Source organism: Epinephelus fuscoguttatus, linkage group LG18 (genome assembly GCF_011397635.1).
Source record: "Epinephelus fuscoguttatus linkage group LG18, E.fuscoguttatus.final_Chr_v1".
Lineage (NCBI taxonomy): Eukaryota > Metazoa > Chordata > Actinopteri > Perciformes > Serranidae > Epinephelus > Epinephelus fuscoguttatus.
Genome location: NC_064769.1, coordinates 8,021,980 through 8,049,046, shown reverse-complemented (window position 1 = coordinate 8,049,046; position 27,067 = coordinate 8,021,980). Strand labels below are relative to the sequence as shown.

Sequence of the window (27,067 nt, the reverse complement as noted above, 5' to 3'; positions counted from 1 at the left end):
ACAAAAGTAATCCCTCAATCCCTCTCAGTCATCACTTTTGACCGACCATAAGTGAGTGGCAGTGTATTTATCTGCAGAGACTCTGCCCTCTGCCTCTATATTCTTCTTATTTTGCTGTGTTTGTGATGTTCCTAAGCACAGCATGCAGGTGAGGTCGGGATTTCATAAAAAGGTAGTGAGCAGGTGCCAGACTGTAAGCAACAGCACCTAAAAAACTGAAAGACAGTAAGGTAAAATGGCAAGTGGACAAAACTGAGGTTTGCTTTTACTTTCACTTGTTATACTGTTTACAAACAGTAACGAACAATTCCTGCATTGTATACCTTTAACACTTTTTAATCAGAATCCTGTCTATATGGTCAAGTTGTTTAACTGTACTTATTCTCTGTGTGTACATCTAACTGTCTATCTTCCTTGTAAATATACCAGTAATTTAGTTTCTCTTAATCCTTCCTTTAGTGCTACTTGTATATACTATGTTATGTTTTATTGGTTATTCCATTGTTTCATTCTATTCTAATTTGAATATTTGTTATGTATAGGTTTTCTGTGTGTTCAGCATGGAGGGGGCTGTAACTGCGTCTCACTGTGCAATCCTGTACTGTATATAATGACTATAAAGTTAAACCTTGAACCTTGAGGTTGACTTCTTCAAAGTATGCGAGAGGATGCAGTGGTGGTGATGGTGTTTGATACCTGAGAGGGAGTGCTGGTGAGCTCCATCTTCTCCTGAGACTTCTCTTTTGCTAACCGCGCTGCCTCCTTGAACTCGGCAAACTTTTCTGCAAACTAAAAATAACAGGAGCAAGTTACACTACAGTTCAACAACAACTTCCATGTTTTCAAGACAGAGTATACACACTTGGATCAAAATCAGAGGGGTGTACTAGGAAGCAAGATTTTTTGGGTAAGGTACATTAAGCCTAAAATCAGAGTTTTCAGCGTTACAGAGGTGGCTCTCCTTTAATCAGTCTAGGTTGCCATGGTAACTTATGTTGCATGTCTACACTTGTCCAGACCAATTTATGTTCAGAGTATTGCATTGAAATCAGCTATCGGTGTTACCACTGTTGCAAAATCCCATGGACTGTGGTGCCAGAACTATGAGAGGTTCACATCAGAGGAAGAGTGTTTGAAGACCAAATAGATGCATTGGCTTTTTCATGACAATATTCTCTAAGAGCGACACAGATTTCCAGCTAAGGCAATATGTTATAAATGCAAACGTGTTGAGCTGCATGTTATTAATGCCACAGTAATGATGCAAAACATCTGAGAAAAAAATGGTTTATTTTACTTGCAAGGTTGTTCTTGCTTTCACTGAACTACTTAATATGTTGATATTGTTTTGTGGTCCATTTGTCCATGCTGGCTTTAAAAGAAACCTTGTATACAATCACAGGTAGCATACATTAATAGTTCACTATATTATTTATCAGGATGACCTTTACTTGCATATGAAATGTGGTAGAATTTCTTCAAACCAAACCACAACGTTACCACTTTGAATTATGTTTTTATGTTTGGTCTTGATTTGCTGAAGTCCATTTAACACTGCTAGTATATATGATGTATTACAACTAATAGAACACCAATTAGACAACTGATTAGTTTACTGGTATTTGTCACATATAAAATCCTCACGTACAAAATCCGATCAATAAAATAAATTTACCTTGATTTGGCCAAGAACTTAAGTGATTTCCATCCGTCCTTCATTATGGGTCAGTGTCAATATAGCCAATGTAAGTGCAGTTCTTGAGTGTAACATTTAAATCTGCTGCATCAAGTGTAAAGTTTAAGAGCTGTAGAATGTGCAACTGTCATGTTAGAGAAAAAACAGAGTGGTAATATAAATATATTCACTTTCTGTGAGCATCCCTCTCTTGCCTTATTTGCAGCAACAGTGTTGTTTTTGCTGTAATAAGTTTTTCATATTCTTCATAGGCTTAAGTAGGCGGCACATGATCGATCCAAGAGTCAAACCAAACACCCTCTTTTTCAGGAGTGTGCACAGAGCCTGAGGAAGAAGGCCTGGGTTAACAAAGGCAGTTGATAACCACCTGTTATGTCTGACTGGGTTTTTAGGCTTTGTCAATCCAGCTAAGGCAAAGAAATCCTGGCTCTGTCCAGCTTGCTTTGTGGTAAACCCTTATGGATTCCACTGTGGGTCCAAACGTTCTCACCTTTACCAAGTTGCTCTCAGATGAGAAGCCGAGGCCGTAGACTGTGTTTGCCCGACTGTCGGCCCACTGTCCAAACTTTTGCGACGTCTTGGTGAATGTCATATTGGGGGTGATGGTGCTGTTGATAATGGCCTGTGGAGGAAAAAATACATTCAAAAAGTTAAAATGAAAATTTTGTTTGTTGAAGCCCCATTTATTTAGTTAACAGCTGTTAGTGGGGCCAGCTGTCTTTTGGTGAGAGCAGCTAAATGTCGTGACATCTACTGGGACGTGGTGGTAGTGTGAGTGTGTGTGTGTCATGTATAGACTGGGGTTTGTATTTGCACTGTTTGGTAAACAGGAAGTAGTCAATGAAGAGTTCTTAAGTGAGTCCAGCTGCCTGTCATGTTATTGATCAGTGTGGGAGGACTCACTGGCAGAGCTGGAAGAGAGGCGAGCACTGATGGTCATGAGAAAAAAATAAAATTTACCATTAAGATGCCTTTAAGAGTTTATTCTTGACATTAGAAACAGATCTCAACTCAAGGTCTGCCAACTTACTTTTCTGAAGCTTTTAACTGACTCTCGTCAGCAGATTTACTTTTCTTATCTGCCATGACACTGTAGATATCCAAGCTTTCTTCCAGTGCTTTTCATCTGCTTAGAAGTTGAGCTTGAGGAAACAGTAAATGAAAACATGGTCAAAAGCTCCAGAACAAGTGAGTAAGAGGACCCTGAGTTCAGACCTTTATATCACATATCTTTAAAGACGAACTCTAACACCCACTGAAAATGTCTAATCTGGGGCGACCTCTGACTCTGCAGGTGGAGTGTGTGCATCACATAAGCTTAGTCATTACCAACAGCCCAGGTTTGATTCCAACCAGCAGCCCTTTGCTGCATGTCATCCTCCTTCTCTCTCCACCCTCTCCTGTCACTCTAAATGGGCTTTCACAGTACTGCATGGTAAATCACTGCCTCCAGTCATTTTAATGAGGGGAGGGCAGCATAGAGGAAGCGGGTATCAGCACAGCGGTAGGGGTATGAAGCAGTTGCTGCCCATATGCACACTAGGGTTGGGTACCGAAACTCGGTACTTTTTGTACTTGGTACCGATTCACGTCGGTACTACCGAGTACCGATTCACTTAAAATGAATCGGTGCCAAATTTCGGTACCTGAGGTGGAGGCGGAGCGACCAAAAAAATGTGCAGACAAAAGTTAACATGCAGCACTGTTCCTAAATGTTCTCAAAAAAATGTTGAAACTGAGAAGTTTAGACTATGGGCCCGAACGACGCATAGTGCAATCCAATGTTTTCACAGCGAAAAAAATTGATGAAGTTTCAATAAAATGATGTATAACAGAGCTTTCATACAGCTTTGCACACACATTACTGTTGGATGGATTACTCGCGAACGCAGGCTCGCACAGAAATGCCACACATATCACATGAAAGCACAGGACCACACACATCATTGTGCTGTCATCCCATCACGCTATAAATCCAGATCAATTGTCTATAAAATAAAAACCTGACAAATTTCTTTACAATCCATTACACAGATCTTGTTGTCAGTCACTTCATATAGTGAGGAATATCGTATCTTACCACGTCTTAGGCTTGCGTGTGTTTCTCCCTGTCTATCCACATTTGTAGTCCGGCTTTCAAGATGCAAATATCTCCGTATTGTCCAGTTGACACTCCATCAAACTTTGTATGACAAGACCAGCCACTTCACCTTTGTGCACCCAGACAACTGAGGCCTAATAATGCATGCTGACAGGGCCGTAGTCACCATTTACATTGAGGGGGACACGTGCCCCCCCACCAATGCCCAAAATGTCCCCCCAATATATAACTGAAACTGAAAAACAAATATTATCTTGGAGGACATCATTGCACTTGGTTGACTATTTTTCTATGATCTTAGATGTAAATATTGCATGTTTCTTTCAGATAAAACACATTTTTGACTTGTGAATGAGTCAATGGAATTTCTTGCAATAATGAAAAAATACTGGCAAACATGTCCGCCTGGCACAAACCACATGTTTTGGACAGCTGAGAAGTGACAGAATGTCCCAGCATCATGGTTCTTATACTGCCAGATTCCAGAGAGTCTCCCCTCTTCATATATGGCAGAATATGTCAACTTCCAACTTGCTATGCTGAGATACATGTAAAAATGTAAGAATTTAGGCACACAGATTTGTTTTTTTCATTGATATAAAAATTAATATAAAATACAGGCACATAGAAGGACATGAAATGATGGCAAATCTGGTTAGCCCAGATTGTCCTGAAAAAAACAAACAAGATATAGCATGTGTATGTAGCCTTTATAATGACTGTGATATGAGCTTAAAAGTAAAGGCAGTAAAAAATACCCCAAAAAGGCCTAGGGCCCAAAGGGTTAAAAAGTACAGAAATAAGGTACCGTTTGGTACCGGTACCGAATTCCACATACCGGTACCGGTACCATATCGGTTCAGTTATGAACGGTACCCAACCCTAATGCACACGCATAGATTTTGTTTTGCTGTGCTGAGTTCACCATGTTGAACGTCTGGCGGTTGTCGCCTGCCCCATAAGCCTTCCCAACTGACTGATTGGCAGGCATCACAGAAGAACAAAGCAGGACTTCAGATGACCAGTAAATTGTCCAAATATGTAGGAAAAAAAAGCTGACCTCTTCTAATTTTACTTCTCACCTCGCTGCAGTGATATACAGATGTGCTCTGTGACATCACTCTTGGATATGGTGTAAAAGAGGATAATCAAATACTGCTCATCAGTCTGTTGTTAAGTTACTCTTTAATATATATTTTATATGTAAGTAGCTTGGCTCTGCCCATCCTGAAAAAAAGTTGACAGAACAAAGCAGTTCTGTACAAAATTTCCCCACAAATTTGACAGATCTCGTGAAATAATTAGCTGTGACGAGAGAGATTCACAAATTTGACAAAAAAATTTGCAATCGAAAAAGTACATTGACTGAAAACTGGCAAAACTGTACGTATGCAGTCGTAAAGATTAAAAAAGTGATTGGAGGACAGCTTGTTAATGTAATATTGTACAGCAGTCAACTCATGGACCCAAACCAAGAGGTAAACCTCCACAAATGAATTCTTCTTCTTGGGAAACACTGCATATTTGTTAAAGATGTACTACATACTATAAAGATATACCTATTGGTTTGTGGACTGTCGTTTTGGGGCCTCAAGTTTGACATTCCAGCCGTTGCCACCTTGGTTTTTTGGAGACAGAGGAGCATGAGGTGGATCTGACTGAGAAGCTGAGCACACTAATAGCAGACTGTCACTCAAAGCAGCCCGCCCTTAATTAGAGTTACAAAGAAATTCACTCCCCATACAGTCGCCATGAATGTTGAAATTAACTACTGAGACCAAAACCATTTTCTGTACCAATGTGAACATGTTTATTTCCGCTGTTAAAGTTTGTCATTTCAACATGGTGATTCAAGTAGACTGGCTGGCTTCTGGGGCCAGCCTCAAGTGGTCATTCAAAGAACTGCAGTTGTTGGCACATCCACATTGGCTTAATTTTTCCGCCCCAGAGGTTGACGCTTGCTTATGACCAACTAGAAGAGTGCGGCAGGGTATTTATGTGCAGAGATTCTGCCCTCTGCCTGGATTTTCTTATTTTCCTCTTACGTTGCTGTGGTCGGGACAATTATGGGCTGCAACTTTTGGGCCAGTGTTGTAGGTGAAGGTGATGTAGTGGTAACTGATGAGATGGCTGTGCTATAAGGCAGATGGGTAGGTTACTGAGGAGGAAGTGGGTATACTCCCCTATAGATTCCAATGGGTTTTTTTGCTGATGGGTGGGCATACTGTAAACTGCCAGAAAAAGAGATAGTTATAACTCCTATACCCACGTATACCCTCCACTACACCACTGCAAGGTCAGGACTATAAAAAGGCAGTGACCAGCTGTCACACCGTAAACAGCACACATTCATGGAGGCCACAAAAATCGCACACATAGTGCCAAAAAAACCTGCAAATATAGTGAGGCAAAGCATCAAGTGGATAAAGCACATCCCACTGGAGTGAAATTGGGATTTGCTTTCGTTTCAGCTGGCAAAAAACACTGGGGGAGAATTTGGTGATGAAGAGTGATGCAGAGTTGACCTGTGTTCCGTGTGATAGGTAGGTCCTAGTAGTTAGCTGAAGTATCATCTCTTCAATTACAACAAAAGTTCCTACAATACTAGCTTGCAGTGTATGTACAAACAGTGTAGGGAGGAGGGTCCAAGTTTGTGGTGTTGAGGTCTTTAATGTAGTTTAGTACAGTTGTTCCCAACCATGGGGTCACAAGACAAATCTGACATGTTATAAGAAAATTAACAAAAGGGCAAAGCAGAAGAGTTTAGACTTCCCTCTGTCATTTTGCCTTGGAAAGGATGAAATACTTTTACTTTTTGGGGAAACAAATCTAGTCAAACAAGGACAACAATCAGTCTTTGATTCAATTCAACACAACTGGTAGGTTTTGTTTAGTTTTAAGGGTTCCCAACTTTAAACTGGACTTTTTGAAATATTTTCAAGTTTTTCTCACAAGTTTTCTCACTTCTGGAATTTGGAAAGAAACACAACCAGAAAGATGTTTCATTGTGTGGCATCTGTCTCTGTTTGTTTTCTTTTTCTCTGCTGAGAAGACTTATTGTTTGTCTGGATAATAACGTCCTCCAGCACCAACCCACCCAATCTCTGCTATTTCCAGCAGAACACAGCAAAAACTCTCTGGTTCAACAACAACAGCAGTAGTCACCCAGAGAGGCTCTTACATAACTATGCTAACTCCACCCCTGCACCTCTCTCCAGACTAAAATAATCACTGCCACATAGATATGACAGGCTCGACCGCCTCCTTCACTGCCTCAGCACAGAGACAGGCCAGGCTGAGGCGAGTTGGGGGTAGAGGTGGGATATATTTACAAAATCAAATGTGGTAATGGCACTGGACAAGTTAAGTTGTACTGAGACCTCTCTGGAGCTCCATGAAGGATTGAAACAACACACAGACATAAATATACTAACACTTTACTGAGTGCGATATTCACACACACCTTAGATCCATCCAGACTGATGATTCGATATACATTCCTGGTGCTGTCGAAGAAGTAGGAGACGGTGACAGCATGTTTACTGGTGGGAACCCAATTCTTCTTGGTGTTTGGGTCAATCTGGAAGACATGGGCCCGTGTACTGAAGATGGGCTGCTCTCTGTGGAAGAAACAGAGGGGGGAAAGGAGGGAAAGATCGTGCAATCAGTATCTGGTACAAGGCCTCAACTCTGAGATCCCTAAATTAGCAATTTGTAACTGAATACTGGGCCATGTGGACAACAAATTAGCTGTGGTTACACCAAAATATGTAGATAAAACAATACACACGTCAATAACCACTGCAGCTACATCAACAATTCAGCAAATGAATATGCTGAAGTAGAAAAGGAAAGATTCCAAAAGACAAAAATGCTAAATCTGCGAGCAGGGAATAAACACTGGACCATTGCTATACATCATTCAAAGGCAGCTGCAGAGCAGAGTCACTGTATAGATTTTGGGGAAGAGCACCCATGTAACAATCTTTTTTATGTCAAGAAACACATTACAACGCATATCTCCACTAACACTAGAGATGGAACCAATCAGAGTCTGAAGAAGCACATTCCAGTACACCACTCTTAATGTCACCAATGACATAAATAAATTTACTGAGTCTATGGAGTATTTAAATTGTAAAATAACAGAAGTAACTGTACCAAAAACTAAAGTTAAATCATTCCACAACCAGAAACCATGGATTACCAGAACCACACATAGACAATTGTAAAGCACTACCAAACAATGTAAGAAGAGGCAAAAACAAAAAGGAGTAAATCACAATGGACAAGTTGAACAAGCTGACAGGATCACATTGCATTGGAGTTGTGCCTTGTATGACCATATGTGACAAGACAAATAAATAAATCATTGAATGATGACAACCCTAACAAGCTGATGTTTAGTGGGAATAGTAAACATTTTCTCTAGCTTAGTTTCGCTTGTTAGCATGCTAACATGTGCTAATTAGCAACAAGTACAGCTGAGGCTAAAGAATAGGGATAGACCAATATGGATTTTTTTTAGGGCCGATGCCGATTTTTTTCCATCACCCTTAGCCGATGACCGATTATGGACTGCCGATTTTCTCGAGCCGATATTTGGGGCCGATACTGCTTTTGCTCCCTCAATTTACATCAAAAAAAATGACACAATGATAACAAATACTACAGGTCTCAAGTTTAAAATAAGAAACATTTATTGAACAGTAAAAAATACTAAAACAAGATGGAAAGTTGAGGTAGAACAGGTAGAATATTATTATTATTATTATTATACATTCAAATAAAAAAAAGAGTTCAGTGCTCTTAAATCTTCCAGTAATGTCTTTATAAAATAAACAAATATTTAAGCTGAAGCATAAATAAAACAACAACTACTGTTCACAGTAGGATTCGCTGCATGTGCGCCGCAGGGTCTTCCGGCAACACAGAGCTGCCCGTGGATGCCTGTCTGTAAATCATGCCAGGGAAAAATAAATCCGCGAACCCACACGCATATCGGCCGATGCCGATACAAGTAAAAAACTCAAATATCAGCCCGATATATCGGCCGGCCGATGTATCGTCTATCCTTACTAAAGAATTGGTCATTTTGCAGAAATTTGGTCATAAACCAAACTTCTGGACAAACAACTTTTTTGACCAGATGATGGCGCTGTAATTCATCCTCAGGGGGACATCAATGTGTGAACCAAATTTCATAGCAATCCATCAAACAGTTGGCCATACTTTTCACTAAAAACAAAAATGTGAATCTCATGGTGGTGCTAGAGGAAAGGTCTGGGGATCACCAATGTCAGTAGACTTCATCCTCTAGGGGGACATGAATGGCTGTACAAATTTCATTTCTAATAGTTGTAGGAACAAAGGTGGTGGACCGATTGCCAATCTTACAATTCCTTGAGCCACAGTGCTAACATGGCTAAGAGACACAAAAGCAAACAAGTGAATAAAGCTGCACATCAAATATCTAACACCGTCATGACAAAAGAAAGGAAGTGAAAGTATTGAGGAATGTGAGGAATCAGAGGAAGGTGAGAGAAACAGCCTCTCAGGTCCCAGCACATCCATAATTCACCAGCCTTCTGTGTTGCTGCACTACCAGTGACTGGACGAGGGTAAAAAAAAAAAAAAAAAAAACACATTCACTAGGCCTTCACACCAAGAACAAGAGTGTTTATATACAAACATACAGGCTTCCTCTTCACATGTGGTGAAAGGTGTAAAGTAGCACACAAGGGCAGATAGTAAACATACTTTACTTTGTATATGCAAAAAATGACTTGGTAGGATTAACAAAATAAAGAGTGTCTATGAATATTAAAATGTGCAAATCACAAATAAATTCCAAATCATTCCAGGATCACTTCATTACTTGGAGTTAATGGACCTTTGCAGCCAGCGGGTGTTGAAGTCATTACAACGGATTTATGTTCGAAATAAAGCTTGACAAAATAATGTCATAGAAAACAATCATAATGCTCAGGATTAAGGCGACCTGAATGAATTTACTGAATTTACTCTGCTAGAAGACTGCAGCATCACACACAACACTCATGTATTTTGGGTGTGTCAGAAAATCAGTGTCAGAACCAGTAAAGGTTTATTGCCAAGTAGGTTTTCACATCCAAGGAATTTGCTTTGGTAATTTGGTGCATAACAGTCACAAAAAATAGTAAGAGAAATCAAAAAACAAGTACTGGAAAAGTCAAGAATAACAACTATCAAATTTAGAGTAAAATATATTGGAAATGTATTGTATTGTGATGATGTGAAGGTAGGTAGGTAGGTAGGTAGGGATAGATAGATAGATAGATAGATAGATAGATAGATAGATAGATAGATAGATACTTTACTTTTCTTTACTTTACAAGACAAAACTACCATCCAACTCTGAGAGAGCTAAAAAAAATGTGCAAAGATCTTGGTCCATACAGCGTTAGTGAAAACAAAGGCTTTTTTTATATGCTTAAAACCCTTTGTCGGTATGTGACTCCGTCCAGACATCTCTTCACTGACACACCCATAATCATGCTCTACAGAGAAGTGAAGCATAAAGTTGAGGAATCTGAGTACAGCAGGAAGGGAGGCATGAACTTTTGATGCCCGGACATCAAGGTCAAAGGATTCATATGAGACTATAATGGCACATTATCTCACAGAGGACTGGCAACTGCTGTCTCACATTCTCCAAACTAGAGCAGTGCACCAAAGTCACACCACAGCAAAGTCAGATGAACAGACTGAAAACTTCATCTTATGAGTTTTTCTTTGGGGAAATCATTTGCAGTTGGGAAAAAGGTAATAAATCACAATATGTTGCAAAATATTCTATTCCAAATTCTCCGCAATATCGCAATAATATCGTATTGTGACCAAAGTATCATGATAATATCGTATCGAGTCCTCTGGCGATTCCCACCCCTACTATCGACTCAGATTAATATATCGTTACACCCCTATTTTCTACCAATGAATTGTTGTTTGCTATGTTTAGGTAGCATGACACAGGAAAATGTACAACATTAGGACCAATATCCTCTTTAGGTTCTATTAGCAGAGACCAAGAAGGCAAACCCTTACTCTAGGGAAGCACTGGACATTATTAGAGAGATAAATGGTATGTAAAGGCTCTCGTGTTTTGAGGATTCTGGGGAAGTGAGACTCTATCACAACTTGAATCACATGTAGACACGCATTCTAGTGCAGGTGTGGACATACTTGGAACTGTCCACCTGTGATCTGATCATCCATGACACATGTTAATAACAGGTGTAAAGAGACGTTTTTCTGAAGCAGCAGTGACATTTGAAACTTCAGCCATTGTAAACATTTTTAATAACATGAAACGCAATAAAATGTCTGTTAAAAAAGAAATTCTTGCATCTAATAAACATCAAGCAATAACTCTGACATTGATATTGAAAATGGGAAAGAATAACTGTAAAAAGTTATGGGGAAAAAAAGAGTAAGAAATGCAGAATGTAACCTGGATGCAGGAGAGAAATGAAGCAGACAGAGACAGAGATGGGGGCGTCTTTCTTTAAACCAACTGCTTCATGTGTGGGCAGTTAAGATAAAAATCAAGCAGGAATAATGCATTTTTTAAAAGCAGCAAAAGAAAGAAAGGGCAGATATGCTAATTCCACTTCTACTTTTAAAATAACAAGAGCTGAACAATGTGGCAGAGCCCACACAGATCTGGACAACCATCAGCAACTGTACTGCTGCAGAGATGATGGACAACTCAAAGGCCCAAGGTATAGAGAGAGGCAGGGCTCGACAGTGCGAGTGTTTCACTCGCATTTGCGACTAAAAATAGGTGTGTGCGAACTCTAAAAAATATTTAGGGGCAAAAAAAATCAGCCGAAGCAGCCTATATTTTTGTCAATAAAAAAATATTATAATCTAACCGCAAATGTTGGAGGAACTCCAGCCGCCTTCCCTCTTCCCCATGTGTGACACGGTTATGGGCGGTTTTCCAAGCCACTGTCGGCACAATGAGTAAAAATCCCACTGTCGGCGGGGTGGAAATAAGTCAAAGTGTGGCAGAGACAAGGGACCGGGAAAAGCGGCGGACCTCCGGGGAAGCCTGCTCCATTCTCCCTGCAGTTAGGGACCGTTCGTCACGGTACCGCTGCTGGGCAGGGTGGAAATAAGTCCTGCAGAGTTTCAGAGGACCTGGAGAATGTTTTAGGATAGTTTAGGATAATCATATTGCAAAGATAATATATATAAGATAATAACATTAAAGACAAAATTAAATTGCGATACTTTTTCAAAACTTGATGTTTTTATCTTTCTGTACATTTTGTATACAAATTCATTAAATGATTTTGCTTGTAAATGTCTATTTGCATCACGTTTATTACGGAAAACACATTATTTGATCAATTTACATTGTGCCCCTAAAGTTCTTTGTGCGCTCCTTACTTTTTCAACTTAGGAGCACATGTGCTCCTTGGGAAAAAAGTTAACGTCAAGCCCTGAGAGGTCTACATGCTTCTCTTTGATGGTGGAGCTGCTGAGCAACTTGCATGACAAAGCGGGGATTAGACTAATTGAAAAAACCACAGGTCGATTAATTGGACACAATCACGTGGATCAGATCGATACTGTGGAGAGAGTTGGTACACGGCCATATTTGTTTGGCTGGTGTAGCTGTAGAGACACTGTCAGTGTTCACCTGTCACAGAGGTGGCTCAAAAGTGACATGCTCAAATGATTTGGCTAGACAAAAGCAGCAGGGTGTTACATTCGAGGCCTCGTATGTGTGAGTGTGTGTAGGCTAGAGCTGAGCAGCAGGGCAAACACTGACGTAGAGACAGTGAAGCAATGCCAAAGGTGACCTGGAAGCACCTGTGCCAACATACAGAGATCAGCAGGCTCTGGACGGCTTCCAAACGTTGCTATGGATGGAAAGCTCCCAGGGTATTGGATTAAAAGCAAAACAAGCTGTAACTGTCTGGTTGTAACTGGTCTGAACGCTCCACAACAAATCCACAACAAACTAAGAGCAGATTTATGTCTGGAGATGTCCAGACTCTGTTTGGAAATGTCCCAATCTGTCATTTTTCCTTCAAAAATATCAAACTGTGGGACTGATGACCTGCTCCGGCTCAAAAGAAGGATAAATTGTAAATAAATGTAAAGGAGGATATAACAGATTTGGCATAATTGTCAAATTTTGCAATGAAAACTGACAGTTACATTTGTTAACACCCTAAATACAAGAGTCTACAAACAGTACGCTGCAACGTTCTCACCTAAATATTACTTTAAAAGCTTAAAAAAGTGTTTCAGTGTTTTGTTTTCAAAGTAAATGAATTTCAGTGTAAATGGAATTTTTTTCCACCCATATTTAATGAGGCAAGTATGTTGAGATCATTTCTCTTTTTTATAAGGGAGACCTGGCCAAGACAGCAGCATAAAAGGTTACAAACACCACAAAGAAGATATTTAGATATATATTAACATGTTGAGATATTAAAATACCTACGCACAGTGACAAGTACCAAACATTTTTTTACCCACTGTACCTATGAGAGCTTTAAAATCCGGCAGAGAGACTAATTCTCCTAGTTTCAAGTCTTTTTGAGGTGAGCAGAGCACAAAACAGCTTTCTTTCCAAGGTCAGCCGCACACTTGGAGAAGACAACAAGAACACCTCTTGTGATCTCAGACTGTAACTACAGTCAGATTATTGCAATCAAAATGCAAATGTGTGATGGTGGTCCAACCTGAATGGCTTTATAAATTAAAAATATCAATGACGGAGCCTACAAAAGGTCCAAGATGGTAAGTCTGCCCTGGAGTAAAGCATACATTAAATGAGTGAGGGCTTTACAGTTTGTAACAGATCTCAGTACACTGTGATATGCAGGACCTAATGTCCAAGCTATGTTCAGATGCATTTATGTACAACAGATCATTGTGACCAAGAACTAGTAAAAACGTAACAGAGACCTGTCTTCTACTGGCCTAAAAAGTATAGGCGGGACTTGTTCCTGGAGTGAAACCCTACCTTCAGCCTTAGCTTTTTTTTAAAAAGATTATCAACCTACCTTTAAAAGAAAGGTCATCAAGCCAAATACTGAGATATTTATGACAGGAGACAACTTCTAATTACTTTCTGAGCAGTTATAATGTCCAAAGTGTGCACAGGCAATTCAGTGCGTTAACTTAGTTTTATCAGCATTTTAAACCAGCTTTGGTTGTGAAAGATGAATTTGAATTCTATTTAAGACAACTTGCAATTTGGCCACAGCCAATATATCACTGTATCGTCCACATTTTAACCTAAATCCCATGTAGAAAGGCACTGTCTTTGTTTTAGCAGCTGTGGATTTGATTCCAGCCTGCGATCCTTGGCTGTATGTCATTCCTTTCCTCTCCCAATTCATGCTTTAGTCTGTCCTATCAAATGAAGGCAAAATACAACTGCAATAATAAAATAAATAAATAAACAAACAAATTATTAATTAACAAATTACTTATTAAATATGATAGTGTTCACCACCATCATGAGGTAATAGCACTATGTTGCTTTCTGAGGCCAGACTGATGTTTGGATAAAATGGCATTTTTACATAAAACTCAAGCTGCTCTCTTATGAGCTGTTCAAGAATCAAAGCCAGAACTGCCATCTTAGAGAAGGGCCTACAATTAATTATTATAATTTTAATAATTAATATTTAAACGATAAGAAGAAAATTTCAGCAGATAAAATATGTTTGGCATCTTAGCTTGGCAAGTTAGCATACTAATTAGTACTAAACAAAAAGTACAGCTGAGGCTGATGGCAATGTTATTAGTTTTAGCTATAAAGTACTGAATAAATGATACTTCAGACCTCAAGGTTTAGAGACTAGACGAAAAGTTTACAATTCAAATGTAATGACAATCCATCCAATGCAAATCCAACTAATGATTGCTGACATATTTCAGTCTGGACCAAAGCGGTGGACCAACATCTGTAAATGTTTTGGTTATCATAGCCGTTACTCATATCTGAATCAGGTTATCAAAATGCAAAATGGGCATCCAAAATGCAAAACATACTCACTTCCAGCACTCTGCGCTGCATCGAGTCACAGGTAAATTCTTCACGCCTCTGTCACTCTGGACAACCGCACAAAAATAAACAAGAGAGCCAAACAATGCTCTTAATCCTTAAGATTTCACTTACTCTTTTAAAGCCATTCATGGGCTGGCTCCAGAATATAAACCTGAACTGATGTTCCCTTTCCAACCCTCAGGCAGGAACTTGCTGTTCCCACCTCACACTGTGGACCAAGCGTTTGCTGTTAGGGCTCCTAGGCTCTGGAACTCATCTTTATCAAATAGCTTTCCTATCATTTATCCTCTAAATTTGTGGGTTTATTTTTATTCTTAATTATTGTGTTACACTGAACTCTTGACGTTGATCTTTTAAATTTTAATGCAGCCATCGTTTTTACATTTCTCCCTGGTGTTTTATTTATGATTTGAAATCATCTGTTCCTGATTTTATTCTTCTTTTTTCTTTAAAGTGAGGGGGAAAAAAACATAATTAATTATGCCTTATCACAATACAACAATATCCGAAATCTAAGACGCATATCTTGATAACGATATAACATCTTCATAATGTCCAGCCCTAGCATCAACACATCTGGAGATACAAGGTTTTCACTGGACAGGAAGGGGATGAAAGTACAAAGTAAAATAAAATGGAAATATGCAAGTTCAATTATCTCTAATATGTACTTGAGTATAGCACTTGAATAAATGCACTTAGCTACTTTCCACCACTGAACATTAGTAACAACTTCTTCTTGACACTAGGTTTTATTGTAAAATGTCTATCTGTCAGTCTTTCAGGGAAAGTGGATATGATTCCTTGGCTGGGAGCTATGGTCTCCTCTGGGACACAGAAATTGTTCTGCCTCTCTGGGATCCTCTCGTCATGTCTCAGTGTGTTAATTAAGTCAGCAGATGTTATTTAAAGATAGACACACTTAATCAGAGAGATAGTGGTAACGTGAGGGCATGTACACGGGATTCACACCCCCTCAAACAGGTTGCCGAGAATATACTGTACTGCATGTTAAATATGCAGAGTATAAATGTGTGAGTGACGTACACAATAATAGATCATTATTTATAATCCTTTTGTATAATAAGTCCTTTTACTTTTGGTATTTTGAGTACACGTTGATGCTAATTCTTTTGTACTTAACATTTTGCATACAGGACTTTCACTTGTAACAGAGTATTTTTTACAGTGTGGTATTGCTATTTCCATTTGGGTAAAACATTTGCATTCTTCCTCCATCATTGTACAGTACATTGGTGAGTAAACTGATACCAAGAAAGGAGATGAGATGATCACAGTTTGATTTAGTTTGAAGTTTGATTTATTACATCAGAGTCCATGTTCTCTGTGTGTAATTACTAGGCCTATGTTTTGGGGGGGTTTTGTATGCAGAGGTTTGCATGTGATCATCAGAGAAATTTCATCTCCTCTGATATTATTTGCTTACAGATCTCTGTAAAAGCTTTTTAAAATATGCACTTGACAGCTACCTACATGATGTGCTATAAGACTGAAGCTAAAGATACCATGTCTCAGGCAAACAGCATCCTCACCAGGATACCCAGGATATCTTTTCGTTATCTGGCTTGACTAACCCTAACATTGGCCATCTGGATAACCGGTTCTACAAAGCTAATTACCAAGTTCAGTTCAGTCAACTTTGCGTTTATGTGAAAGTTAATTACGAGCGACATCATCAGAACCATGAAAGAAGTAGGCTACTTCATATGATATCAGAAAAAACTACCAAAAGTGTCTGCTGATGCGAGATATGCGTACAATGAAAAATTGTAGAAACATTGAAGATACTATCCAAAAAATCAGTCAGCTGAGACTTACATTACATGTACGGCTATATTTGACATTAATATAGAGGTTTTTTTCTTTTTTTAGTTGTGGGATGACGACACTACTCTAAATAAGTCACATAAAACACTTTAAAGTAATGTCAGATTGTTTCTGCTACCTAAGGGTGGAAAAGCAGCCTATAATTAATGACTGATGAGATCTATCTGACCCGAAATGTAGCTTTTATTCAAGATTCAAGAGGCTTTATTGTCAATTCTACAGTTATGTACAGGCACACAGAGAATCAAAAGAAAATTTTACTCTGAATTGACACACGATGCAGACAGTGCAAAAGGATAGTATAAAATAGAAGCAATAATACAAAAGTAAAAATAAGTAACGGGAGCCTGTGACCCTTTGCTGCATGTCTCTCCCTCTCTCTCCCCTTTCACACTTCACTATCCTATCAATTAAAGGCAAAAAATGCCCATAAAAATATCTTTAAAAAAAAAAAGAGTATGTGAATTATTCTGATAAAATATTATCTTTTTTCACCTTTTTTTTTATCTTTGTCTTTGATGGAATCAGAGTGTAAAATCACCAACTGTCAGCTATCACTGCAGGCTAAAATAAACTTAATAAAAAGTTGAAAATACTGCTAAAATCATGTGTTTAGTGTGTATATGATCTCTCGGTTTGTCAGAATCTCTGTTTTAAAACCAGTGGAAATAGAGCCCTGGAACAATGAAATTATTCTACTGACCTAACAATATATTTTTGCTCGAGACTCCAGACCTTTGTCCATGGATACTCTTTTCTTCAGTGATCTTATGGGTCAGAGGTTGGGCGTTGACAGGTTGTGACCCGATACCCTGAGAATAACCTGCTCCGGAACAGGCTATGTTCAGCATAAGTTAGCGTAGTGATTCATCCTGGTAAAAATAGAACCAGCTTCGTAGTACTCAAAACCCAGAGTAAACCCTAAAGTTACCTCGCTAACTCAAATCCTGTATAAGTACAAGCCTCAGATGATGATTCCTGTAGAAGACATGAAAATAAAGCAACAACATTGTTCTTGTATTGCAGTTTAGGGCAAGCTGGTGTTACAGTAGTAGTAGTGGGAAGATCAGTCTCCTATTTCAGTCTAAAAGAACCCTGTTTGTTGGATTTATACTTCGTTGTTTGCAAATTAAACAGTATGCTTTCATTCATCAGAGAGAAAGACTTTTAGGATGAGAACAATGCGTTGGGTGAATGTAACACTGCTTTGGATAATGAGTTTGGCTGAGGTTGCTGGAATATAAACTTAAACAAATCCAATAAAGAGCTGACAGAGCTGCCTATGTTACCCTAAACTCTGATGGCATCCAGGACTGGATTCCAAACAGTGAGGAAACACTACACAGTGGATGTGCTATCACCCATATAATCCCACAAAATGCAGTTGACTAATGATGTAATCCTTGTGAGTAATGCTGGGTTAATTTACTACTGTAGGCAGTGAGCGTGTCAGCCGACACGCTTATCTTCGCAGTTTATGATACAGCAGATAAACACAATATTTGATTCATTCTTTACACATTTGCTCTTGTGTTTCTGGTTGGGAAAGGATAAAAAATATGACACCACTTTCCAAACTCGATTGCAAGCATCACATTTACTACAGTCTCATGCACCCCGCTAAGCTCTGATTGGACAATCCCTGTTAATGGGAGTGATTTACCGAACAGCATTGACAGAAAAATAATAATTATCAAAAGACTGGTTAATTATTACAGAAATTTTCATCTTGAAAACTTTATGGGAGAGTTCAGATTATTTTAAGTGGGGTTGTATGGGGTACTCATCCATAGTCACTATATTACACAAAGTAGATGTCAGTCAGCATGCCCCAGTTTGGAGAGGTGGCAGGAGTGCTGACATGGAAGCTAAGCAATGTACTGCTGTGGAGAGGCAGTAAAACATATTTTAGCTACCTCACAAAAAGCCCCACTTAAAAAATTACTATCAGTTTAAGTTACACTATATTGAGAATATTTTCAAAGCTTTACCTTTCTGTCTGATGGCCCATCACAATGGAGAAGCCTTTAATGCCTTCAGTTCTCCATCTATGTTTTTGTCAAAGCTACCAGATTCAAACAGTAATTTTTCACTGAACACAGAAGCTGCTGGTCTACTGGTGCTTTGATCACTTGGTTTGTGTTATTTCGTGACTTTGGTGAATCCAATCTTAACCTTTTAAATGCCAAAGTCACACAACACAAACAAACTAACTGCGATATAATGGTTTCATTTTCCTGTTGGAAATCTCTGTCTGATGGCAAGGTAAAGCAGTGAAAACATTTTAAATACACTGCCTGGCCAAAAAAAAAAGTCACCACCAAAAAAAAAAAGGTCATACACTCTAATATTTCGTTGGACCGCCTTTAGCTTTGATTACGGCACGCATTCGCTGTGGCATTGTTTCGATGAGCTTCTGCAATGTCACAAGATTTATTTCCATCCAGTGTTGCATTAATTTTTCACCAAGATCTTGCATTGATGATGGTAGAGTCTGACCGCTGCGCAAAGCCTTCTCCAGCACATCCCAAAGATTCTCAATGGGGTTAAGGTCTGGACTCTGTGGTGGCCAATCCATGTGTGAAAATGATGTCTCATGCTCCCTGAACCAGTCTTTCACAATTTGAGCCCGATGAATCCTGGCATTGTCATCTTGGAATATGCCCGTGCCATCAGGGAAGAAAAAATCCATTGATGGAATAACCTGGTCATTCAGTATATTCAGGTAGTCAGCTGACCTCATTCTTTGAGCACATACTGTTGCTGAACCTGGACCTGACCAACTGCAGCAACCCCAGATCATAACACTGCCCCCACAGGCTTGTACAGTAGGCACTAGGCATGATGGGTGCATCACTTCATCTGCCTCTCTTCTTACCCTGATGCGCCCATCACTCTGGAACAGGGTAAATCTGGACTCATCAGACCACATGACCTTCTTCCATTGCTCCAGAGTCCAATCTTTATGCTCCCTAGCAAATTGAAGCCTTTTTTTCCGGTTAGCCTCACTGATTAGTGGTTTTCTTAAGGCTACACAGCTGTTCAGTCCCAATCCCTTGAGTTCCCTTCGCATTGTGCGTGTGGAAATGCTCTTACTTTCACTATTAAACATAGCCCTGAGTTCTACTGTTGTTTTTCTTCGATTTGATCTCACCAAACGTTTAAGTGATCGCCGATCACGATCATTGAGGATTTTTTTCCGGCCACATTTCTTCCTCAAAGACGATGGGTCCCCACTATCCTTCCAGTTTTTAATAATGCGTTGGACAGTTCTTAACCCAATTTTAGTAGTTTCTGCAATCTCCTTAGATGTTTTCTCTGCTTGATGCATGCCAATGATTTGACCCTTCTCAAACAGACTAACATCTTTTCCACGACCATGGGATGTGTCTTTCGACATGGTTGTTTAGGAAATGAGAAGCAACTCATTGCACCAGTTGGGGTTAAATAACTTGTTGCCAGCTGAAAGATAATCGCCCATGCAGTAATTATCCAATAGGAGGCTTGTACCTATTTGCTTAGTTAAATCCAGGTGGCGACTTTTTTTTGGCCAGGCAGTGTATAGTGTAAGGTTAAACTGATATTGATTTTTTAAGTGGGCCTTTTTTGAGGTGGCTAAGAATATGTTTTGCAGCGTCCCCCGTCCACAGCAAGAAATGTGTTGGACTCCAGCCTGCTTCTCCAAACTGGGATTGTGCTGACTGACATCTACAGTGAGTAATGTACTGACTATGGATAAGTACCCCGTACAACCCCACCTCAAATAATCCAAGCTATCCCTTTAAATAATATAAATAACGTATAACTTACATTTTTGACACTGTGTATATAATTAGTTTATATTTAGTAAAACTAGTAAAATATTTACATTTCTGGCATTGTGCACATTTGGTTTTTGCACTATATCGATAATCTATTATTCTTTCCCTCAGGATACATATGAGTCTATCTAGGGATGCAGGATAATATTGGCACATCATCAGAATTGGCCAGCATACTTTTTCTTATTTTGCACAATCAATGAATATTGCATATATTATATAGTACTGTATTTCATGTCTCCATCTGCTGCTGGACCGTCTTGATAAGAGTATGCATGCATAATGTGACGTTAATTCCACTACAGAAGAGACTTATTCATTCATTCATTCATCTTCTAACCACTTCATCCTCTTGAGGGTCGCGGGGGGGCTGGAGCCTATCCCAGCTGACATCAGGCGAGAGGCAGGCTACACCCTGGACAGGTCGCCAGACTATCGCAGGGCTGACACATAGAGACAAACAACCATTCACACTCACATTCACACCTATGGACAATTTAGAGTTATCAATTAACCTAGTCCCCAATCTGCATGTTTTTGGACTGTGGGAGGAAGCCGGAGTGCCCGGAGAGAACCCACGCTGACACGGGGAGAACATGCAAACTCCGCACAGAAGGGCTCCCACGCCCGGGATTGAACCGGCAACCCTCTTGCTGTGAGGCGACAGTGCTAACCACCACACCACCGTGCCGCCCCAGAAGAGACTTAATGATCACTTAAATTAGGTGGGGAAAAAAGTAGATAAATCAATATCAGTATCTGTCAGCAGCCAAATAAATTGCTTTATATCAGCATATTGGATATCAGCAAAACATCTAATCTCGTACATCCCTAGATCCATCTTATTTCATCTCATAGCGTCTCATCACGTCTCGTCTAATGAAGTAGCCTTTGTAGCTTAACTCAAACCCTTAACCACTGCATTTTGTTTCATGTTTGTAACATTTAAAGACTTCAAGAAACTCAATGCAAACAGCATTGAATTGGGAATCAATTCAAAAGATGTCCAAATGTCTTTCAGGACACAGACTGCCTCTCTGGAGAAAACGCTAAATACCACGTTTGATTTTGGTGCTTTATGAATATATTTTTTACACTTCAGTTAGTGTTAGATGTCCAGCAGGCTGGCACATTAAGTGTAGATTGAAATCTACAAACAAATGATTTGATTAGCAAAGAGGACATAATTTGCATTAGAGGACACTGTTTCATCAGCTAATGGCTTAGCCGACTGGCAAGTCAAGTTAGCTGAGGTGTGTGGGTTAATACAAATGTATTTGTTCATATATGAGTAATTTTATGTAAGTTACAAGAACATAGAAGACCAATGGGTCAACGGATGAAAACTAAAAGAGAGAAATAAAAAAGTAAATTCAACCAAATGAAAATGAACCTGTAAACTACTAATCACATAATTTGGTAACACTTTGTATCTATTCATGGTTTTATTAAAGACAAACCATGCTTCAGCGTTGTTTTAAAATGAAGACAAACATTCAGATTCAGAGGATTGACTAGATTAAGTCACTACTGTAATTCAACTGTTGGAAAGCATGCTGACTTTGGCTGTGCTCAACCCCAATATGAAAGTCCCAATTACCCATTGTTACTACGGGGGTTGAAGTGGGTGCCCTCATCACATTTTAGCGGGTCATTTTATATTTCAGGGTGTCATTAGTCTGACAGCGTGGCCTAGATCACAACCTGCCCCTGTGGTGTGTGTCTTTATGAGAGTGTGTGGCGATTGTTAGCCCATAATCCCTTTTCACAATGAAACATACTGAGGCATTCAAGTCTCAATGACAAGTGCTTTGACAGAGGAATCTGACCGCAGATGTTATCAGATCAGCAGTTCTCCACTTACAACCAGCAGAAAACAGAAGACACACACAGACACCAGTGTTTGCATACTGGGAGACAAAGGCATGCAGTGTCTGCGGCTAGAAAGTTCATGTGTTCACATTAGTTTCTAAGTGCGTACAGTGTGTTCTTTATCAGGACTGTTGCAAATCAGTTTCTCAGGACACTGAAACTTGTTAATGCCACATTATCCTCAGACCAACTTGGATTCAATAGATTAGTCACATTATTCATATTTAGGATGAAGTTTGTCCTCTGTCTGTATTAAGGCTGATTTATGGTGGGATGCTCAACAGATATTCAACAGTGCAACATTGTCAATTTAAGTTTTAGCAAAAGGTTTTAGTCATCTCCTTAACCACAGACCCCCTGTGTAATCTGCAAAGACAGCTGTTTAAAATCACACAAACATCCCACTGCATATGTGTTTTTAACTTATTACCGTATCTGCATTGATTAATGTGCTCCCAGTCTGTCTGTGAGCAGCAGGTTCCCCTCAGTCACTAGGTAGGGCTGGGAAATAAAATCAATAAATACAAAAACTGTTGATTTCCTCCTGTGGTGCTGACATGAAAACTATTTCGGATCAGTAAATATCTGCTGTCAGGCTGGTGAAGGTAGTTTAGGCAGCTTTTGTCTTCTCAGCTTCCAAGGAGCTGCTGCTGACAGACAGACATAGTAACACTACCAATCACATGGTGTGAGAAAATATGACATTGTCTGCAGCCTTACAAAATTCACCAGGTGTGCAGCATGAAAGAGAAGTGTTAAGCGACACTTTTTCTGTCACAAATATATTTATGTCAAGCGAGACTCTTCAAAAGTTAGCCTTTTTGGGAATCCTGGGTCCTTATGAATTAATACAGTGACAAGTGTCCCAATTTTATGTAAGGCTGCAACTAACAACTATTTTCATTTTCAATCAATCTATTATTTTCCTGATTTGTAAATGTCTTGTCCCAACCATGCACAGTATTATAATAATGGACATATCATTTTGTTTCTTTGTGGACTCCAGTTTTACAGCACTGAGTTTGGCATTTTGGCTGTCGACATCTTTAGCCCTTTTTAGATATGAATTGTGCAAATTTGCAGGAAAGCCCAATCAGTCTTTTTTCAGCATTGGCAGTATAAAAACAAAATCGGGGAGTACGGCAAAATGCTGCCTACCTACTATTGATTATACATAGTGCACCTTTTTCGGGGCAATGTGGGGCGTGAGCAAGTAACAAAACGTGTTGCTCAGCGTGTGATGTAAATAGTGATGTGGGAGGGAAGCCGCGGCTAGTCAGTTCTTCGGGAGCTCCTTCAGGAGCTATGTGCTTTCTCTCGTACGACGGCCCGTTCTTCACCGTCCCCGTCATTTGACGGTTAATGGCCTCTTCGTTTGCGAGTGCAAGGAGGGCACGCAATTCCTTGTCTCCCCAGTTGCTCATCTTTACAGTGTCTGTCAGGTTTGCGTTTCCCTCTTGCTAATAGCTGCTCGCTAATTCCTGCTATCAGCTGTTTCCTGTTTATCCACCACCAGTGGGTCGCACATGCGGCGTCATCAACAGCTACTCCCACAAGTCTTCAACAGCACCTCCCGTTGTGGAAGGCAGCCTCGGTCTGTTTAAACTAAAAGGGTTCCGCCAATATGACTACCCTACGAGGCGGAAAATTGGGCACCTGGGATCAACTCGCCAATCCAGTTCTGTGTGTCTAAATACTTGCAGCTTGCCGGCAAAAAGGCCCAACATTCGCGGAAAATCTGGCAGTGTAAAAGGGGCTTTTGATTCTGGGAGCCAGAAGTGACCATGGAGAGTGGAGCTATGGAGGAGTGAGGGGTGGATTTGACTCACTGTGGTGAAGCCTTGCAGAAAATCTGTCACTCAAAGCAGCCCTGCTTTTAATCATATTTAACTTTAAGCCTTAATGAAATGCAAACAGGGAGTTGTGTAAACATTCATCCTCCATACAGTTGTCACAAAGTGGAAAATAAGAGTACAGAGACCAAAACCGCTTTTTGTACCCGACTGTGAACATGTTTACTTCCGCTGTAAAGCTGGGCATTTTAACATTGGGATTTATGATTAATTCACTTTTGGAGCCAGCCTCAAGTGGCCATTAGAGGAACTGCAGTTTTTGGCATTTGTGCGTTGGCTTTATTTTTCTACCCTTGAGGCTGTCGCTTGGTCCCAACCCAAAGAAAACTAATTTATAATGACATAAAACTGAGAAAAGCAATATAACCTTGCATTTGAGAAGATATTTCAGTCCTAATTTTAATACCAATTTGTCTTTGACGTGGCTCACTATAGGCACACACAGAATCTTGTGCCATTATAGATTAATTTGTTCATTTTCTTGATTAACATATAAATCATTTGGTCCTCAAAATGTTAGTAAAAAAAATACTCAATTTCTCCAAAGCCCAAACTGAAATTCTCTCTCTTTTTGTCCTCTGTCTATCCGAGAGTCCAGAATCTAAAGATATTCCGTTTAATGCCATAAAAGACAAAGAACACCAGCAAATGTTCTCATTACAATTACTATCAATTAACTAATCGTTGCAGCTCATGTTATTTTCAATACAGTGCCTTCTTATAAAGTTCCATTTACACTCTTAAAATAAGAATTAACAGCTATATTAATTCATGATGCCATTATAAAGTAGTAAACATTAATGTTCATACACAGAAAAAATAAAATGATCTGACTACAGGAGAAAACAGTGTTTGAGTACGGACGGTTGCAGTCTGTGCTTGCAGGAAAAATAACCCTGCATTACTAACTTAGCTGCTGTGTCGTCATGGTAACAACCATGTGACTCAGGGCTGGTCATGAGCAGCAAACATCCTCCAACTCTCTCTCCTCTCTCTCCTTCCTTCCACATGCTCTCTCGCCCAATCCGATCCCAGCGTCCCTGTCGGGTTAACCCACTCGCAGAGGGAGGCAGCAGGGGCTTGGCAAGACACAATCTCCAGTTTGAAAACACCCATATGTCATTCACCGGCCTCACAGCTTTCAGCGGCAGATAGAAATGAGTAACAGATGAAGAGAGAGTGTGTGTTTAAATGTTCACATTTAAAAAAGATTTTGGTCGCCGCTTTCAGTCTTTTCTTGTAACAATTTCTAAAGGTACAGGGACGCACTGACTGACTGTCTTTTTCAATTGTCCAAGTGTAATAAATCAAGAAAAAGTTATAGTATGTCTGCTGCCTTTTCAAATCACTTATCCTTGACCTCCATGGAAGATATAATAAGACCAATATGAGAAGTGAAAGAGAAACGTTGCATTATGAAATGGCTAAATTCATGCTTAGAAAACCCAACACTACATAACCGTGCAACATCAGCTGAGAACGTAAACTCTGTGCCATATTTGAAAAAGGGTTTCAACTAACGATCATTTTATTATAGACCGATCCATATTTTATTATCTTGTAATCATTTGGGCTATAGAACAGACATCACAAGTTCCCAGAGTCCACGGTATTGTCTAGAAGTGTCTTGTTTTGTCTGACCAGCAGTCCAACACCAAAAGATATTTTGTTTAATATGATAGAAGATGAGGAAGAAACTGCAAATATTCACACTGGAGAAGCTGGACCAGGGAGATTTTGCCATGTTCTGCTGAAATTATTAATTGATAATCACAGTACTTGCTTATTAATTTTCTGGCAATACACTAATCACTTCATCCACAAAAAAATCCATCTCTTTTTGAAACATCCTTGGGTTGAGCAGTTTTAGAATGGCAGCATCTCCTTTCCTTTATGATAGTCCTTGCATTTAGAGACAATGCCTAGTTCTAATCATGAACTCGGGAACCGCACCAAATACAAACAAAAAAGAGAGAGAGAAAAAAAAGACACATAGCTGCATTACTATACTGTCTGTCTCTCTTGTAAAGACTGGGAGTGATACATGTTGTCTTGAGCTGCTCAGAGAAGCAAAGGGGTGAGGAGTGGCGCCTTTACACTGAGCTTTAACAGCCTTACAAGTTCAGTGCATGTCACACTGTTCAATGGATCTCCTAAAAACTGTGCAATAGCAGTTTTTAGTATATCTTTCAGTGATGGTATTTTAACTAATAGATTTAGGATTTTATTTGCTTTTATCCTGTGTTTTTACCATAAAGCATGTTGTAAATATGTGTTTGAATGGTGCTATAAAAATGAAGACATTATTATGCATCAAAACAATGGAAAAGAAAGGAGACTGTGAAGTTGGTTGTGGTCAGGAATTTTTTAGAATATGTATTTTTACATTATATTCTACATGGTTGGTTTGTAAACATGAGTTGTACCAACAGCCACATGATCAGATTCTGTTCCTTAACTTCTGAACGTGTATGAATTTTGGCAGAGCCTGTTTTACACCTGTTGGTGGACAATGCATTGTACTTAGTTTAGCTCCAACATTCCAGTCTTAGTTTGTTGCTAATAATTCATGTGAGATCTTTTCACAATGATGTTTAATTGGACTGGTTTCAAAGTGAAAGCCTAATGAATGGCCTACAGGTTAAAACACGAACCATCTAATCACAACGTCCCCAGTTTGCCCAGGAACCTTTGTTGCTGGAGGTCCTTTCTCTCCTCTCATTGACCTCTCTGCTGTTGCTATAGAATAAAGTCAAAGTGCTATTTTGGGAGACAAAAGTGTGCTTCACTAAGAGT

General features: G+C 39.5%; 1 protein-coding gene across 1 annotated transcript in view; it reads right to left on the bottom strand.

The window, feature by feature from the left end:
- Positions 1-27,067, bottom strand: part of LOC125906339 (homer protein homolog 1-like) — a 39,933-nt gene that overhangs the window by 10,489 nt on the left and 2,377 nt on the right. The window contains exons 2-4 of the mRNA XM_049604945.1: positions 7,261-7,417; positions 2,187-2,318; positions 697-789 (exon numbers count right to left, since the gene is read on the bottom strand). Of these exons, the coding sequence (XP_049460902.1) occupies positions 697-789; positions 2,187-2,318; positions 7,261-7,417 (382 nt within the window). The remainder of the gene's footprint in view (positions 1-696; positions 790-2,186; positions 2,319-7,260; positions 7,418-27,067) is intronic.